Source organism: Balaenoptera borealis (genome assembly GCF_965194805.1).
Source record: "Balaenoptera borealis genome assembly, chromosome: 19".
Lineage (NCBI taxonomy): Eukaryota > Metazoa > Chordata > Mammalia > Artiodactyla > Balaenopteridae > Balaenoptera > Balaenoptera borealis.
The window spans coordinates 61430006-61446647 of NC_138878.1; the positions used below are offsets into that span (position 1 = coordinate 61430006).

The following is a 16642-nucleotide window of genomic DNA, read 5'->3' on the forward strand; positions in this document are numbered from 1 at the left end:
GTAAGGGGGCGGGGCCAGCCCTGAGGGCCAGCATCGGGGATGCGGTGGGGACACTTGGTAAGGGTCAGGTCTAAGTAAGAGGCGGAGCTGACTTGGAGGGGCGTGGTCTATAGGAGGAACGGAGTGTGCCGGGGAATCATCTAGAAGCAGGGTCGGGGGTGATCAGGCTATGGAAAGAGTTGAGAGGCTGCGAGAGAGGTGAATCAGGGGAGAGGGTGGGATCTGGGGAAGAGGCGGGGCTGGCCAGTGAGGGGCGGGGACTGGGAACGAGAAGGGACACGCCTGAGATGGCGAGGTCGGAGTGAGGGGTGGGCTCTGGGATCAGCGAGGGGGAGTCAGTTAAGAAGGAATGGAGTTCAGAAAGGGGTGAGGGCTGGAGAGGAGGCGGGAGCCAGGAAGGCAGGAACAGGGACCAGGAAAGAGGGGTATCAGGTACTGAGGGAAAGGGAGGTCCCCGGCCAGCTGAGCATGGGGTCTAAAGGTCAACGAAGGAGGACAGAACCATCTGGTGAAAGGACGAGTATGAGAAAGAGAGGTGTCCTAAGTGAGAGGGCGAGGGAGGGGTAGAACCATGCAGCTAGGAAGTGGGGAGAGGCCAGTCAAGGAAGGGGTGAGTCAGGGAAGGGGCGGGGCTAGGCAGTGACGGGGGAGGCCAGGGAGGACAGGACCCCTGCTCTGTACTAAAGGGGCGGAGTCTAGAGAGGAAGACGGTCTGGGAGTGGGCGTACCCAACTGTAAGGCTTGGAAAGCAAGAATCCAGGGGGTGGTCCTGGAAAGATGAAGGCCCCCCAAAGAGGTAGGCTCAGCCAATGAGAGGTCAAAGCCAGGAGCCTACAGGGAAGGCGGGGGCAGAGGCTGGAGCTGGCTGTGGCCTGGAGAGAGGCCTGCTACCCGAGGGCACAGGAGGGGCCAGCTGGAGTGGACTTCTGGTAGGGAAGGGCAGAATTTGAACAAGCCTTGTGTGCGGACTAAGAAGTGGTCAGCTAAGAGGAGGTGCCTGAGAAGGGGCGGGGCCTATTCAGAGGTGGAGCCAGTGTAACTGAGAAGTGGGACTCGCCTGAGGATGGGGCCACCTGAGTGGGTGGAGCCTAAGTTTCCACCAATTCCCTGCTGTGGGGGCCGGCGGCTTTGTGACTAGATCACTATTGGAGGCTGGGACTCGTAGTTCTCTCGTGTCCAGAGCAGTCTGGGAAAGATCTCTGTCCAACTTTCTTCTCTTTGGCATGGGGTTGTCCAAAGATTTGAAGGCAGATCATCTGCGAGATGAACTTATTACTTCCTGGCTGCCACCTCCTTGGCATACGGAGAGACGTGGTCCCTCGTACCTCCATTGCTGCTTAGAAATGTGTGCCCCTCTGTTTCACTGCTTGCTGGGTGCACACCCGTTGCCTTCTGGGAAATGTAGTCCCTTTAGTGTTTCTGAATGGAAGAAAGAGTAGTCCTCACAGCTGCATCTGTGCCCCCATTGAATACTGGGAATGTGGTCTCCTGAGCACACCTCCACCTGCCAAGGGTGAGGGCCTCTCAGTGCTCTCACGGCATTCTGGGAGGCCTCATCCCCTCAGGACAACAGCCCTAACCGGTGCACATTTAACCGCAGGCACATGCCTAGGGAGAAAGTACACTTGCTTGTCTCATCGCATTACTGGAAGATTTATTGGCTGATTCTGTGCCAGGGCTGTTTTAGGTTCTGGGGAATACAGTTATGAAAGGTTAAAAAAAAAAAAAAAAGACAAGGTCCCTGCTTTTACAGAGCTTGCATTTCTAATGGGGAGACAGAAGAAACAAATAACAGAGAGTAAAATCTGTCCTGAAGGAGAGGTAATGACCGAGGACATGGCTTCAATAGATGGTGGTCAGGGGAGGCCTCCCCAAGGAGGTAAAACTGAGCTGGACCTGAGGACTGAGGAGGGGAGGAGCTGGGGGGAAAAGTGTCCCCGAGAAAGGTGACAGTGAAGGGCAAAGCCCCTGAGGCCAGAAGGAACTTGAGGTGTCTGAGGAAGAGCAAAGAGGTTGGGGTGATGGGAGATGAGGTCAGAGAGGCGACGGGGACCAGGTCATGCAGGGCCTTGTGGGCCACAGCGAGGACTTCGGCTTTGATTCTGATGTAGAATTATTGGAAGGTTTTCAACCAAGAAGGGAGGCAATCCAATTACTATTTTGAAAAGATCACTCTGGCTGCTGTCTGGAGAATGGAAGGTGCGAGAAAGGAAGTCGAGATGGGTTAGGAAGATGTTGTCGTCTAGGCAAGAGAGTGGTAACAATGAGGGCCATGACAGGGCCCATAGTGAGGATTGAACAGCTGAGGTCATGTTTTGAACAGAGAGCCGAGAAGACTTGGAGATGGTCTGGATATGGGCCCGAGGGCTGTCCAATAGAATTCTCTGCAATGATGAAGGTGGTCTTCATCTGCTCTGTCACATATGATAGCCACAGCCATGTGTAGCTGTTGAGCACTTGACGTGTGGTTAGTGCAACCAGGGAACTAAGTTTTATTTAACTTTAATTGATTTTAATGTGAATAGTCATGGGTGGCTAGTAGCTACCATATTGGAGAGCACAGGAAACAGTGTTTAAACCCATGGATTTGGATGAGATCACCAGGGAGAGAGGACAGAAGAAAAGAGGAAACAAGGGCACTCCTATGTTTAGAATTCTGACTGAGGAAGAGAGTCCAGAAAAGGAAACAGAAAAGGAGGGGACAGGAAGGTAGGAAGAAAAGCAGAGAAGGGCAAATCTACTCAGCAAAGCTTCTTCCAGTTGGGAGAGACTACCTTCAGCACCCTCATGGCCTGCTGGGAGATGTAGTCCCTCTCAGTGGATGCTGGGAACTGTAGTTCCCTCCCAGGATGCTGAATGTGTTCACTACAGTAATGTTAGCTGCTGTAACAGATAAACCCCCACTTCTCAATGGCTTAACCCAATAGGAGGTTGTTTCTCACTCATCTAAAATCCAAACAGGTGTTCTTGATTGGAGTTGGCTCGCCTCCAAGCCGTGACTCAGGGACTCAGGTTCCTCCGTGTTTTGGCTCTGTAATCCCCTAGGTCTCTTCTCTGGGGCCTCTGCATCTGCCCTCAGACAGGGGAGAGTAAGGTGCATGGGGGGAGAGGTTTTTATGGATGAGCCTAGAACTCAGTCCTGCGGCTAAACATAACCCAGGTCTAGCTCTGTGCCCCAGCAAGGAAAGGAGCTGGGTTTGCCGAACGGCTAGTCAGCCTGCCACGTTGAGAGCTGTGAGCTGCCTTTGGCCGTTGGGAGCTGTGATGCCCTTATCAGTTGCTGGGAGATGAGGTCCCCTTTGGACCCCTGGGAGCTGTGAACCCTTCACTGGCCGCTGAAGGTCCCTTATTGACTGCTGGGCGCTGAGGTCTCCATGTGGGGTGGCCTGACACCCCCCTCCTCCTCCCCCGCAGGAGAAGGGTTCCACCTTCCTGCAGCTGGGCTCGTCCACAGAGCAGCAGCTTCAGGTCATCTTCGAGGTGCTGGAGGAATACGACTGGACGTCTTTTGTAGCTGTGACCACACGTGCCCCCGGCCACCGGGCCTTCCTGTCCTACATTGAGGTGCTGACTGATGGCAGCCTGGTGGGCTGGGAGCACCGCGGGGCATTGACGCTGGACCCCGGGGCTGGCGAGGCCGTGCTGGGCGCCCAGCTCCGTAGTGTCAGTGCGCAGATCCGCCTGCTCTTCTGTGCCCGTGAGGAGGCCGAGCCTGTGTTCCGGGCAGCCGAGGAGGCTGGCCTCACTGGGCCCGGCTACGTCTGGTTCATGGTGGGGCCCCAGCTGGCTGGAGGCGGGGGCTCGGGCACCCCTGGGGAGCCCCTTCTTCTGCCAGGAGGCGCCCCACTGCCTGCCGGGCTGTTTGCAGTGCGCTCGGCAGGCTGGAGGGATGATCTGGCCCGGCGTGTGGCAGCTGGCGTGGCCGTAGTGGCCAGAGGTGCCCAGGCCCTGCTGCGTGACTATGGCTTCCTGCCTGAACTTGGCCATGACTGTCGCGCCCAAAACCGCACCCACCGAGGGGAGAGTCTACACAGGTGAGTGGGGCTGGGCTGGGAGGGCTGTGGGAAGATTCCTGAGCCTGAGTACCTGGGGTACTTGTGCCTGAGTGGCCTCAAATGGGTCACGTCCCCTCTCAGAACTTCAGTCTCCTTTTCTGTAAAACGAGTGTAATTGGGTCTCCTTTCTGGGGTTAAATCAGGTGATTTGGAAAAAAGCACCTGAGATGCAGTGAGTGTATTACTATATTTCATGATTCTAGGATGCGCGTTTTTGCATAGTTTAATGTCTTTGAAACCAAGACATGTCTTAACAATTGATAGCCTACCAAGGTTTCACGGGCAGTGCATTTTTTTCCTTTGTGGTAGGTGAAAATCGTGACACATTTTCTAGTTGATAGCATCTTAGATTTGGTGAAATACCCTAGTTAGAGTAGGAGTTGAACTTCAGTGACAAAAAGACCCAACAATCCAATGTCCCAAACAAGGTAGAAGTTTGTTCCTCTCTCACTTAACAGTCCAGAGATGCACGATTCAGGTTATCAGGAGACTCCATCGCTCCATGTGATCATTCAGGGACTCAGGACCCTCCCACCTTGTTGCTCTGCCATCTCCTTTCCGCACAGTCGAAGCTGGGTTGTAGGGCATGTCTGAATTCTAGCGCATGAAAAGGGGGAAAGCGAGGAGGTGAACAAGCCATTTCCTTTATGGCCAGTGAGGTGGAAGGGACGAGTCTTACATCACATCGGCGAGAACGTAGTCACTGGGCCAGGACTGACTTATTGGTTGTGTACTGCCGCATCCATGCAGATTGGCTAGACATCGATTCTGATTGGGTAGTGCCTGTGCTGCACTGATTGTTAGAGTTTGAATATCACCTGCCCGTGCCCTGGGCTAGCTGCAAGGAATTTCGGGGAATGTCAATTCTAGCTGGGCAGGTGTGTGCCCAGCTGACACATGATTATTTTATAAGAGGAGACCAGGATTTGGTGGGAAACAGCCTCTCCACCCCAGGAAGCTTTGGGAGTGAGAACTTGATGAGTTTGGTGACAGACAGTGGAAGGAGAGAACTTTAATGCTGAAATGAGGATGAGCTGAGCTTGGGAAGGGGCAATAGGTGGGGAAGAAAGCCTAAGGGAGGAGAATTGAGAAGTAGGGAGCTGGGAATCAGGATCCAAGGGCAAGAGGATGAGAAAAGCATCCCTCGTTCATAAATACTTACTGAGCGCCCGCTAGGAACTAGGGCTCATGCTGGGCACTGGGAACGCAGAGATGAATAAGACCATGGACTTCTCTTGAAAGAACACAGGGTCCTGTAGGGGTAGCAGACAGGGATGGGATAATGACAACACAGCATGTTATTTGCAATAATGGAGGTTGCACGGACTTTGTGGGAGCACTGGGGAGAGTACTGCAAAGCCAGGACATTTTTGGTTGCAGGAAGCAGAGTGTCATTCAAGTTTCCTCGGGGAAAAAGGGGTTTATTGGAAAGATAAACATGCACAGAAAGCCAGACATCAGGAATTGAGGCCAATTCCTCAATTCCAGCTACTCTTTCCATTCATTCTGATTCTCTCTTTCTGATCCTCTCTGCTTCTCTCTCTCTCTCTATGTGTGTGTGTGTGTGTGTGTGTGTCTGTCTGTCTGTCTATCTTTCTCCCACCCCCTCTCCATCACCATCACCATCTCCATCTTCATCACCATCTTCATCTCCGTCTCTATCTCTATCTCTGTCTCAGGCTTGCCACTCCCAGGGGCTGTCCAGTTCTTCTGCTTACCCAGAATTTCTGTTCCTTCATCGTACTCACCATTTCAGCCCATCCTTTCCATCACCCATGCCTCCAAATCTCACAGCTAACTTCCTCCCAGGAGAGGAATTGTGTTGGCCCCAGTCAACCTTCCAAACTAGGCTATACAAGTCATGGGTCAGCCTACGGAGTCAGGGAGGTTTCCAAGAGGAGGTGGTATCTAAGCTGAGACCTGAAGAATAAACTGCTCATTCATTCATCCATTTCATTCATTGAAAAGCCCTTTGTCAAGAGTCTGTGGTGTGCCAAGCCCTGCTTTATGAACAGGGTATAATGTTGAACACGGCCTCTGCTCTCAGAGCTTACAGTCTCATAGGTGAGACAATTAGTGCACAGACAAGAAAAGAAAGGAAAAAAACATCAGCAGGTAATAACTTCTGAGATGAAAATAAAGCAGGTAGAATGTATAACAAATGTCTATGGTGCTAGGTTAGGTGAGGTCGTCAGGAAAGGCCTTTCCAAGTAGGTGAAATTTGGAGGTTAAAAAAAAAAAAAAAAAGGATAAAGAGAAAGATCCAAGGGAATTCCCTGGCGGTCCAGTGGTTAGGACTCGATGCTCTCACTGCCGAGGACCCAGGTTCCAATCCCTGGTTGGGGAACTAAAATCCCACAAGCCGTGCAGCACAGCCAGAAAAAAAGAGAGAGAGAGAGAGAGAGAGAGAGAAAGAGCCAACTGTCTTAAGATCTGAGTGAAGAGAGGGAGGGGGAACAGCAGGTACAAAGGCCCTGGGGCTGGAATTGCCTGAAATAAAGCCAGTGTGCCTGGAGCACAGTGGGCAAGTGGGCAGCGTATGGTGGAGTAACATGGGGCCCAGCTCAGGTAGGGCATTTAGGCCAGGTTAGGGGTTTAGATTTGATTGCAAGGGCAGTTGGGAGTCCCCCAGAAATAGAAAATCCAGGCAGGGGGAAGAGCATTGTGCAAAGGACCAGAGGGGAGAAAAACCTGGGCAGGTTGATGAGACCACAATAGCTCAGGGTGGAGAATTAGGGGTTGGGAACGATGAGGCTGGTTAGGTGGAGGGGCCTAGGCCGCAAGGGCCTTGAATGCCAGGTTGAGAGGCTTGGACTTTGTTCTGGGGCACTGGGGAGCCATGGGTGGGCTATGAGCAGGGGAGAGGTGGAGTCAGTTTGGGGTATAGAAAGACCTCTCCGGGGTGGGGTGGGGACAGACTGGAGGAGAAAGACTGGAGGCTGGAGGCCAAGTAGGAGGCTGGGGTAGGGGTCCAGGAGGGCTGTGGGGACAGAGAGGAGGGGATGGGGCAGAGATATCCCAGGGGCAGGAAGGACGGGGCTTGGGGACTGATGGCCTGGCTGGAGGGGAGCGAGGAGGCAAGGATGGCAGCTGAGGGTCTGGTCCAGTGACCTCGGTGATGTGACAGGCATTCAGAGCACAGGGTGCCATTGTATAATAGAGATAGCTGGGAGTCCAGAGACCCTCCCAGGGCTTCTGTCCAGAAGAAGGGACATGTGAGCTGAGTCTTGAACACCTAAGAACTGGTCAGGATGAGGAGGGAGAGAATAAGGGTTTTTTTCTTTTTTCTCTTTTTTGGGCCACGCTGCGCGGCATGTGGAACTTCCCTGACCAGGGATCGAACCCGTGCCCACTGCAGTGCAAGTGCAGAGTCTTAACCACTGGACCGCCAGGGAAGTCCAAGGGTTTTTTTCTAGGCAGAGAGAAAAGCACCTACAAAGGCCTAGAGATAGAAAACCACTTGATATGTTTGGGGGACACCCTGCATTCAGTATTCGTGGGGCAGAAAAAGGATTTGGGCGGAGAGAGTTTGACGGTGGGCAGTGATCAGAGATCGGGCTGCAGAGGCAGGTGGGTCCCCTAGAGCCTCAAACCCAGGCTGAGGGTCTGGGATCTGGTCCTGGAGGCACCGAGCTGCCAAGGGAGAGTGCCTACCAGAGAAAAGGCGTATTTGCGTTTTCAGGAACTTAGAGGAGAGATTCAAACTGGGCGCTGGGGTTGGTCAGTAGAAGGGGGACTTTCTCGGCCTTCAGCTGCCAAGGTCCAGTTCAGGTCCCCACGTGTCCCCTCCCTTCCTGCTGGGCAGGTACTTCATGAACATTACCTGGGATAACCGGGATTACTCCTTCAATGAGGATGGCTTCCTGGTGAACCCCTCCCTGGTGGTCATCTCCCTCACCCGAGACAGGACGTGGGAGGTGGTGAGTCCCGGCGCTGACCTCAGGCGTGGGAGAGGGTCTGGATTCCTGGGTCCTGGGGAAGAAGCAATGAGGACCTAGACTCCTGGCAGAGGTGGGGGCTGAGGCCCTGGATTCTGGCCTCTGATGGAGGAAGGGGCTGGGAGCCTGGACTTCTAGGTCCTAAGGGGAAGGACTGGGAATCCAGACCCCTGGGTTCGGGTAGAAGAAAGCCCAGACTCGTGGGTCTGAAGGAGGAAAGGGTTTCTGGGTCCAAGGGAGAGGCGGGGGAGGAGGCCCAGACTCCTGGATCTGAGGGAGAAGGAGCTGGGAGCTCGCGGCTACGAGGAAGGCAGGCCATGAAGGCCAGAACATTCTAGAAAGTCCCCCTCAGGAAGCCTGAATCCCCTGCTCTTGGCCAAGGTGGGCAGCTGGGAGCAGCAGACTCTCCGCCTCAAGTACCCGCTGTGGTCCCGCTACGGCCGCTTCCTGCAGCCAGTGGATGACACGCAGCACCTCACCGTGGCCACGCTGGAAGAGAGGCCTTTCGTCATTGTGGAGCCCGCCGACCCCATCAGTGGCACTTGCATCCGAGACTCCGTCCCCTGCCGGAGCCAGCTCAACCGCACCCACAGGTGACAGCCCGGGATCCAGAAGCTCCAGCTTCAGAATCCTCTCTCGAAGCCTAGTAGTCCTAGCCCCAGCCCCCTCCTCCCTTGGGACCCAGAAAGCCATCCAGCTTGGTGACCTTGGACAAGTCACGTAATTCCTTTGAGCCTCAGTTCCCCAGAAAGCGATGCCCACCATAGTTTTAGCTGCTGCTCGTCCCTCCCTCCATAAGGCGGTGGGGGGGGGCGCGGTGGGGAGGGATCCCCAACATCCCCAAGCCTGCTCGCTCCCCGCAGCCCTCCGCCGGACGCCCCCCGCCCAGAAAAGCGGTGCTGCAAGGGCTTCTGCATCGACATTCTGAAGCGGCTGGCGCAGACCATCGGCTTCAGCTATGACCTCTACCTGGTCACCAACGGCAAGCACGGCAAAAAGATTGATGGTGTCTGGAACGGCATGATCGGGGAGGTGAGGTGGGCGGGGACAAGACAGGTAGGGGGCGGAATCGGGACCAGGTCAGGGCCGAGAAGCGGCTGGGTCAGGGGGCGGAGCCAAGAGGCAGGAATCATGGCTCTGAGGGGGCGGGACTATGAGGGGAGAACTCTGGGGCTGAAGGGGCGTGGCCAAAGGTGAGAACGCCTGGATTTGAAGGGGCGGGGCCACGAGAAGGACCCACCTTGGCTGAGGGGCGGGGCCAGGAAGAAGGACACTTGGGGCGGAGGAGGCGGGGCTCGGAGGGTGGAACTATTAGGGAAAGGGGGCGGGGCCTGGAGGATGGAGCTCAAAACTTTCAGAGGCTTGTTGGGGGAGGAGGATGCGGCTAGAGGCCACTTCTTCCCACTCTTATTCTCGACTCTCACCTCCACCTGTCCTGCCCCACTCTGCCTGCGTCCCCCTCATCCACCCCGCCACCCTCCTAGCCCTTTCTATCATCCTGTCACTGGTCTCCTCCTGGGACCTGTCTTTGTCCTGAGCCAGCCGGGTTCCCTCACTCCCTCCCTGTCCTCACTCCCAGGTGTTCTACCAGCGCGCGGACATGGCCATTGGCTCCCTCACCATCAACGAGGAGCGGTCCGAGATAGTGGATTTCTCCGTCCCCTTCGTGGAGACAGGCATCAGCGTTATGGTGGCGCGTAGCAATGGCACTGTGTCCCCCTCGGCCTTTCTCGGTGAGCCCAGGCCCTGGAATGGCAAGGGGTGGGGTTTGGGGGCAGCTGTGTGTCCATTTCCCATCCTGCTGTTGCTTGTACCAGCAGGGTGACTCCGGTGAACTGAGGGCCTCAGTTCCCTAACCTGTAAAATGGGAGAATTTCCCCCACCAGAAGCAATTTTACCATGAAGCTGAGAAAGTCTGAGCTTCAGGAGCCTTCTCCTGCACAGCCCCTTCAAGGCCTTGTACCTGGTCTTCATAATGTATTCATAATTTTATCTTCTTGTTTCTTAAAGAGAACCCTCCAAATTGTATAAGCGGCAGGCCCCACAAAAACCATCTTCCCCTGTATATAAGTATGAGATGAGGGAAAGAGATGAGCATGGGCCCCATCAAACAATGTTTATTGAGCACCTACTATGTTCCAGGCTCTGGGCTGCACAGGAAACCTTGCCCTTTAAGAGCTCTCCCAGGGCCTCATGGGGGAGACAGAAAACAATCTCTTAAAGGGATACATGGGCAAGATCATTTCATATGGTGGTGAATACTACGAGAAATTAAGCCGGGGGAAGAGACAGAGAAGAATAGGATCGATGTTGCTGTGGGTGGACAGGCAGGTCCCTCTGAGCAGGTGACCCGGTCCTGCATAGATCTGGCTGGAAAAGTGTCCCAAGCAGATGGAACATTAAGGGCAAAGGCCCCAAGGTGGGAATGTTTGTGGGGTATTTGTGAACTATCGGGAGGCCTGTGTGACCTGGGGAGGGGGCAGTGAGTGATCGTGGGAGAGGTGGGAGGTGAGGGCTGAGAGGGAATCAGGTGGTGGATCGAGCAGGGCCTTGGTTGCTATGGTAGGAAGGTTGGGTTTTACTTTTATTGCAATGGCAAGGCTTTTAACTGCAGGCGGTGGTGTGGGGATATACGATCAGATTTAGGCTTTTAAGATATCCCACTAGTGGGTCTGCGGATGCAGGAGGCCCATGAGGAGGCTACTGCAGAGGTCCGTGCAGAGTGACGTTGGAGTGCAGGATAGGAAGATGGCCAAGAGGGTGAGACAAGTAAACAGGCTTAGGATGCGGTTAGAAAGCTGGCACACAATGGGTTGCTGGCTTTGAGGTAGATTGGGTAGAGATCTCATTTACTGAGCTTGGAGAAGACAAAAGGGAAAGCGTACATCAGGCCAAGGGCAGCAGTTCACGTCCGTTCCCTCCTGCTCTCTGAAGTCTGAGCAAAGCTCCTGGGAGGCGGAAGGGCTGAGAGGAGAAGGGACAACCCTTCTTTGGTGTTTTGTTTTCTGTCTGTTTCCCCAACGGTGTCTCTTGTGGCCTCCTCTTTGCACCAAGGTCTCTGCAGGGCACCCTGACAGGCACCACGTGGGGCCCCTGCTTTCAGCAAGGGAGTGACAAGGTCATGTTTATGCCCCATCACGTGGCCCAGTGGAGGCGACAGGCGTGTCCCCAGATACTGCAGTGACAGTCCAGGCTGGTGACCCTACTGTGACAGGGGCAGTCCTGGCCGCTTTCACTTGGCCCAGGGAGGTCAAATCCCGAGTACTGATCTCAAGAAAGAGTGATTTGGGATTGTTGTCAGTGAACTCCCGGAAGCAGTGTGAGAAGGGGACGCAGGAACTCAGGTTTGGCTGATGGACAGGTCAGGGTGGTGCCTCTGGTAGGGGAGCTGTTGAGAAAGAGGCAGAGAGGATGTAGCTCGTTTGGGGAACTGTGAGTTCTGGGTGGTTAAAGCAATGGGTTCTTGAAAAAATGATCAGTCCAGAGATGAGAGTGGAAACAAGGCTGAGAGGCAGGGACTTTGTCCTGGGGGCACTGGGGAACCACAGAGGGCTGTGAGCTGGGGAGAGGCCAGGTCATCTCTGGGTGTAGAAAGAGCTTCTAGGGCCGTGGTGGGGGGAAGGGCTGGAGAGGAGAGGATGGGGAGATGGTCCAGGGGACAGGATGTGGCCTGAGCCTTGTTGGCAGAGAGAATGGAGAGGAAAGGCCGAGGTGGGGGGGTGGGGGGAGGACAGGAGCATAGGGCTGGGGACTGACAGGATGCTGGTGAGGGGGAGGGAAGGAGGGAGTGAGGGTGGCAAATGCGGGAGGGAGGGTCTGGGCGGTGACTGGATGGACGGTGAACTCCCAGGATGGGGAGGCTGGGAGTCGGTGCTGGGCTCCGTGTGGGACATGAATGGCCTGGAGGGATTGCCAGGGGGAGGTGAAGAATCAGGTCTGGGGCTCAGGAAACATATTTAGGAGATAGTTTCTATATGGTGGTTGAAATCACAGAAATGATTGAGATGATTTTCTTTGGAAGAGACTGCCCCGCCACCCCTGCCAGGGGTCTGGGCGGGCAATGAGTCTGTCCCCAAGAAGAGGGCAGAGTAGGACGGGGTCAGATCTGGGCTGTACCTTGTTCACATGTCTGTGGGCACCCAAGCCTTGGCTTGGCTGAGTCATGGCCACACACCCTCTTGCCCTCAGAGCCATACAGCCCTGCCGTGTGGGTGATGATGTTCGTCATGTGCCTCACTGTGGTCGCCGTCACTGTTTTCATCTTTGAGTACCTCAGTCCCGTCGGCTACAACCGCAGCCTGGCCACGGGCAAACGTGAGTCCCCTTCCTCCATCACCCTACCTCAGAGTGCCTGGACCACAGATAGAACTACGTTTCCCCACAGCCCCTGGGATAGAGCTATGGTCTCCTGAGGCAACAGGGGCCTCAGGGGCCACTGGGAATTGTAGTTCTTTCTGCTCCCTCATTAAGCATAAGGGATTTGGGGTCCATGTCCCCCTCCTGGCCCCCTGCAGGCCCTGGCGGCTCAACTTTCACCATTGGGAAATCCATCTGGCTGCTCTGGGCCCTGGTGTTCAATAACTCGGTGCCCGTGGAGAACCCCCGGGGGACCACCAGCAAAATCATGGTGCTGGTGTGGGCTTTCTTCGCCGTCATCTTCCTCGCCAGCTACACAGCCAACCTGGCCGCCTTCATGATCCAGGAGGAGTATGTGGATACCGTGTCTGGGCTCAGTGACCGAAAGGTATGAGTGTTTGGGGAGGGAGGGAATTGGCTGAGGTTGGAGGTGGCAGATGCGGGGAGGGGGGGATTCGTGGTGGGGGGTCTCTTCCCCGAAAGAGTCCCAGAATGGTAGAATGGAATATTCTGGAGGAAAATGGTTATGTTTCACAATGGACTATTTAAATATTCCAAGGAGAAGAGAGTATCCCCAAATATTCTAGGGGCAGTAGTGCCAAATGGAATATTCTAGACCAGTGCTTCTCTCAAACTGTGATGAAGGGCTAATTTTTGACATTTCTAATCCAGTGGAGACCAATGCTTTTATAAAATATAATAGAAAGGCATTACTGGAAAAGTAAAATAAAATTTAAAACCAAGACGTGCAAAATTCCAACCCACACCTTTATTTATCAGGTTCAACAGACATAAAATTATTCTGTCAAATAGCTTGAAACGCTCACTCTCTCGGTTTCTGTACTTACCTCATCACGGATCACAGTTCGTTCAGGGACTGGTGGTCTGCACGGCACACTTTGAGACTAACGTGGTTAACTGGGTGTCATGACCTATTAGAAGGTTGAGGAACCAATTCAATGGATTACAACAGACATTTTTTTTTTAATGGAATGGATTAGAATAGAATACAAAATATGTTTGACTGCATTCTAGGTAATTAGGCCAGCACACACCTATCTGGCTGGGTCTGTTGTTAAAATAGTGAACTATTTCTGAACAGATTGGGAACTGTTAGCAACTGCTCCCCAGCCGGTGCCATGCCAGCCCCTGCCCCTGGGACCTCTCATGATCCAGCAAGTTAAGGGTTAATGCCTGGTCCATCAAGGGCCTCTGGGACCGGTCTGGAGCTTTGTTGCCCGTGTCTCTTCTGATTGGACCATGATCAGCCCATACTGGGGATTAAATATTTCAATATGACTCCTGACTGTGTGTGCGCATGTGTATGTATACATATCTGCATACATACGTACAGATAACTGCGGATGTATGTGATGGGTGAAGAGTAGTGTTTCCATGGGTCATGGCGAGCAAGTGTGAGAAACACTTCTGGACTGGGGTGTCTGCCAGTGTCCCCCAGAATGGAGCAGCTGGTTGAGGACATCCTTGACCCAGATGCCCCCTGGGGGGTGCCCTAATGACTCCCCATTCTGCCCCAGTTCCAGCGGCCCCAGGAGCAGTACCCGCCCCTGAAGTTTGGGACGGTGCCCAACGGGTCCACAGAGAAGAACATCCGCAGCAACTACCCCGACATGCACAGTTACATGGTGCGCTACAACCAGCCCCGCGTAGAGGAAGCGCTCACTCAGCTCAAGGCAGGGTCAGCGCAGACTGGGGGCCGGGAGGTGGGGGGTGGGGAGTGGGGCTGCTGGGGCCCCTGAGGAGGCTCGGAGATGGCAAGGAGTCAGGGGTCATTCATCAGCCTCAGAGGCCAGCCCAGGGTGGGTCAGCTTGGAGGGCAGAGATCATTGAGGGTGGGAATGAACTCCCCCTTCTGGGAGTAGGAGCCTTAGGATATTTTCAGAGAGCCAGTGTTATGAATTCTGGAGCCAGACTGCCAGGGTTCAGATCCTGGCTTCGTCCCTTCTTGGCTGTGTGACCTTGGGCAAGTTACTCAACCTCTCTGAGCCTCAGTTTCCTCCTTTGTAAAATGGGGATGACAAGAGAACCCACCTCATAAGTTTTTTATAAGAATTGTTATAGTTATTATTATTAGTTAATATATTATTATAGTCATTATTATTAAATAATATAATATATTATTATAGTTATTATTATTAGTTAATCCATGCAAAACACTTAGAACAGTGCCTGGCACACTGTAGGTATTTGCTGTTATTATTACTATTACTACCATCATCATCATCATTAGATCTGAACTCACTGGAATCAATACTTGGAGATATATATATATATATATATATATATATATATATATATATATATGTCTTTGTTTTTGTTTTTTTTTTTTCTTTTTTAACATCAGTTTCCCAAATCATGGGGAAATGTTAAGTTCTGGCTCCAAAGTGCAGTCCAAGGTTACAACAAAGCTAAGCACAATGACTCTCTCTCCCTGTCCCTCATTGGTTTAGTCATTCAGCATGCATTTATTTTCTTAGCCTCGACTCCATGCCAGGCAGTGAACAAACAGATCACAAGTCCTGCCCACAGCAAGCTCACCACCTAGAGGTAGGAAATTAACAAGAAATATGCAAACAAAAATCAGCATGATCATTTCAGAAAGTGATTGTGAGCTAGAGTGTGACTGAGCTGGGGTGTACTCACCAGGGTGTGGAGAGCAGGCCTCTGGGGGCGGTAACTGGAACAGAGCCCAGAAGGAGGTGAGGGACTCCTCCTTAGCTAGGTGGACTTGCCTAGCCTTGCAGGCAAAGGGTCTGAGCCCCGAGCGGTCTTGGCTTCTTAGAGGAACAGCAAGAAGCCATCATGGCTGAAGGGTGGCGAGCTCAGTTAGAGCTCAGTTTAGAGGGTAGATGAGAGTAGAACACAGGGTGTGACCCCTGAGGCTGAGGTCAGGGCTGGGTTTTATTTGAAGGGCAGTGAGAAGCCATGGGAAAGGGGGACTTTAAGTAGGGAAGCAATGTGATCAGATTTCTGTTTGTAAATGCCCCCTCTGGCCTCCATGTGGAGAATGAATGGAGGGGGACATCAGAGGGACCAGTTAGTCAGAAGCTGTATTGCCCTCCTGACACCTTTCCCCCAGGCCCACTCTCTGCTGACCCCTGCAGGTGCCAGTTGTAACTGGATCTTTTTTACCCCTCAGTCTTGATTAGAATTGTTGGGACATGTCACGTGGTTCCCTGCTCCACGCAGGTTCTCAAAGATGCCCGGGAACCTGTGGGGAACAAAGCCTCAAGCTTGTTTCCAGAACACCCTTCCTCCTGTCTTTCCTTTAGCTGCGAAGCCCGATGGACCCCCTCAGCCCCCTTCCCAGGGCTCCCCTGCCTGGAGGACACCCCCTTTCTCTGTGCCTGGCACCCTTTGCCTTCACATTCCCAATCTTCATGAACGAGGTTTCCCCTTCCCAAATCTCTTTCCCCCTTTTCTTCAAAGGTTTTATTTGCCTAACACCTACACTTGTTAAAAATAATAAGGTAAAAAGTGAAGATCTCTCCTCTCCGCCTCCTTATTCATATTTCCAGGCGTTTCCTCCGCCTTTTTTCTAGAGCAGAGCTGGGGAGCCACATATGTAATATTTTTCTTTTTTTTTATGGTGGATGAGTGATTTTATTTTTTTCATTCATGAAACATTTTAAAATTTTATTTATTTTTAAAATCAGGCACATATAGGGAATGGGTTTTTGTTGTTATTTTGGCCACAACAGGTGGCATGCGGGATCCTAGTTCCCCAACCGGGGACCGAACCAGTGCGCCCTCAGAGTGGAAGCACGGAGTCCCAATCACTGGACCACCAGGGAAATCCCATGAAACATTTTTTTTTAATTGAAGTATAGTTGATTTACAATGTTTCAGACGTACAGCAAAGCCATTCAGTTGTATACACATAACTGAAATATATATATATACTTTTTCAGATTCTTTTCAATTATAGGTTACGATATTGAATATAGTTCCCTGGGCTATACAGTAGGTCCACATATGTAATGTAAATGTATCCAGGAGCCATACTAAAAGAAACAGGTGATATTAATTCGAATGGTACATTGTATTTAACCCAATAGCTCCAATATATTATCATTTCAATATGTAATATCAAAATTAATGATGGGGAATTCCCTGGCAGTCCAGTGGTTAGGACTCGGCACTTTCACTGCTGAGGGCCCAGGTTCAATGCCTGGTCGGGAACTAAAATCCCACAAGTCGTGTGCCACGGCCAAAAACAACAAAAAAAAAATTAATGAGATGTTTCACTGTTTTGGCAGGGGGCAGGGTGGG

General features: G+C 52.8%; 1 protein-coding gene across 4 annotated transcripts in view; it reads left to right on the forward strand.

The window, feature by feature from the left end:
* GRIN2D (glutamate ionotropic receptor NMDA type subunit 2D) overlaps positions 1-16642 on the forward strand; it is a 34925-nt gene that overhangs the window by 6602 nt on the left and 11681 nt on the right. For 3 of the 4 annotated variants that reach the window (XM_082368578.1, XM_082368576.1, XM_082368577.1), the window contains 8 exons: positions 3415-4034; positions 7861-7975; positions 8375-8586; positions 8857-9025; positions 9573-9726; positions 12182-12307; positions 12508-12737; positions 13888-14048. In XM_082368578.1, the coding sequence (XP_082224704.1) occupies positions 3415-4034; positions 7861-7975; positions 8375-8586; positions 8857-9025; positions 9573-9726; positions 12182-12307; positions 12508-12737; positions 13888-14048 (1787 nt within the window). Of the gene's footprint in view, positions 1-554; positions 930-3414; positions 4035-7860; positions 7976-8374; positions 8587-8856; positions 9026-9572; positions 9727-12181; positions 12308-12507; positions 12738-13887; positions 14049-16642 lie in introns of those variants that run through there. The other variant, XM_082368579.1, reaches the window with a different exon arrangement.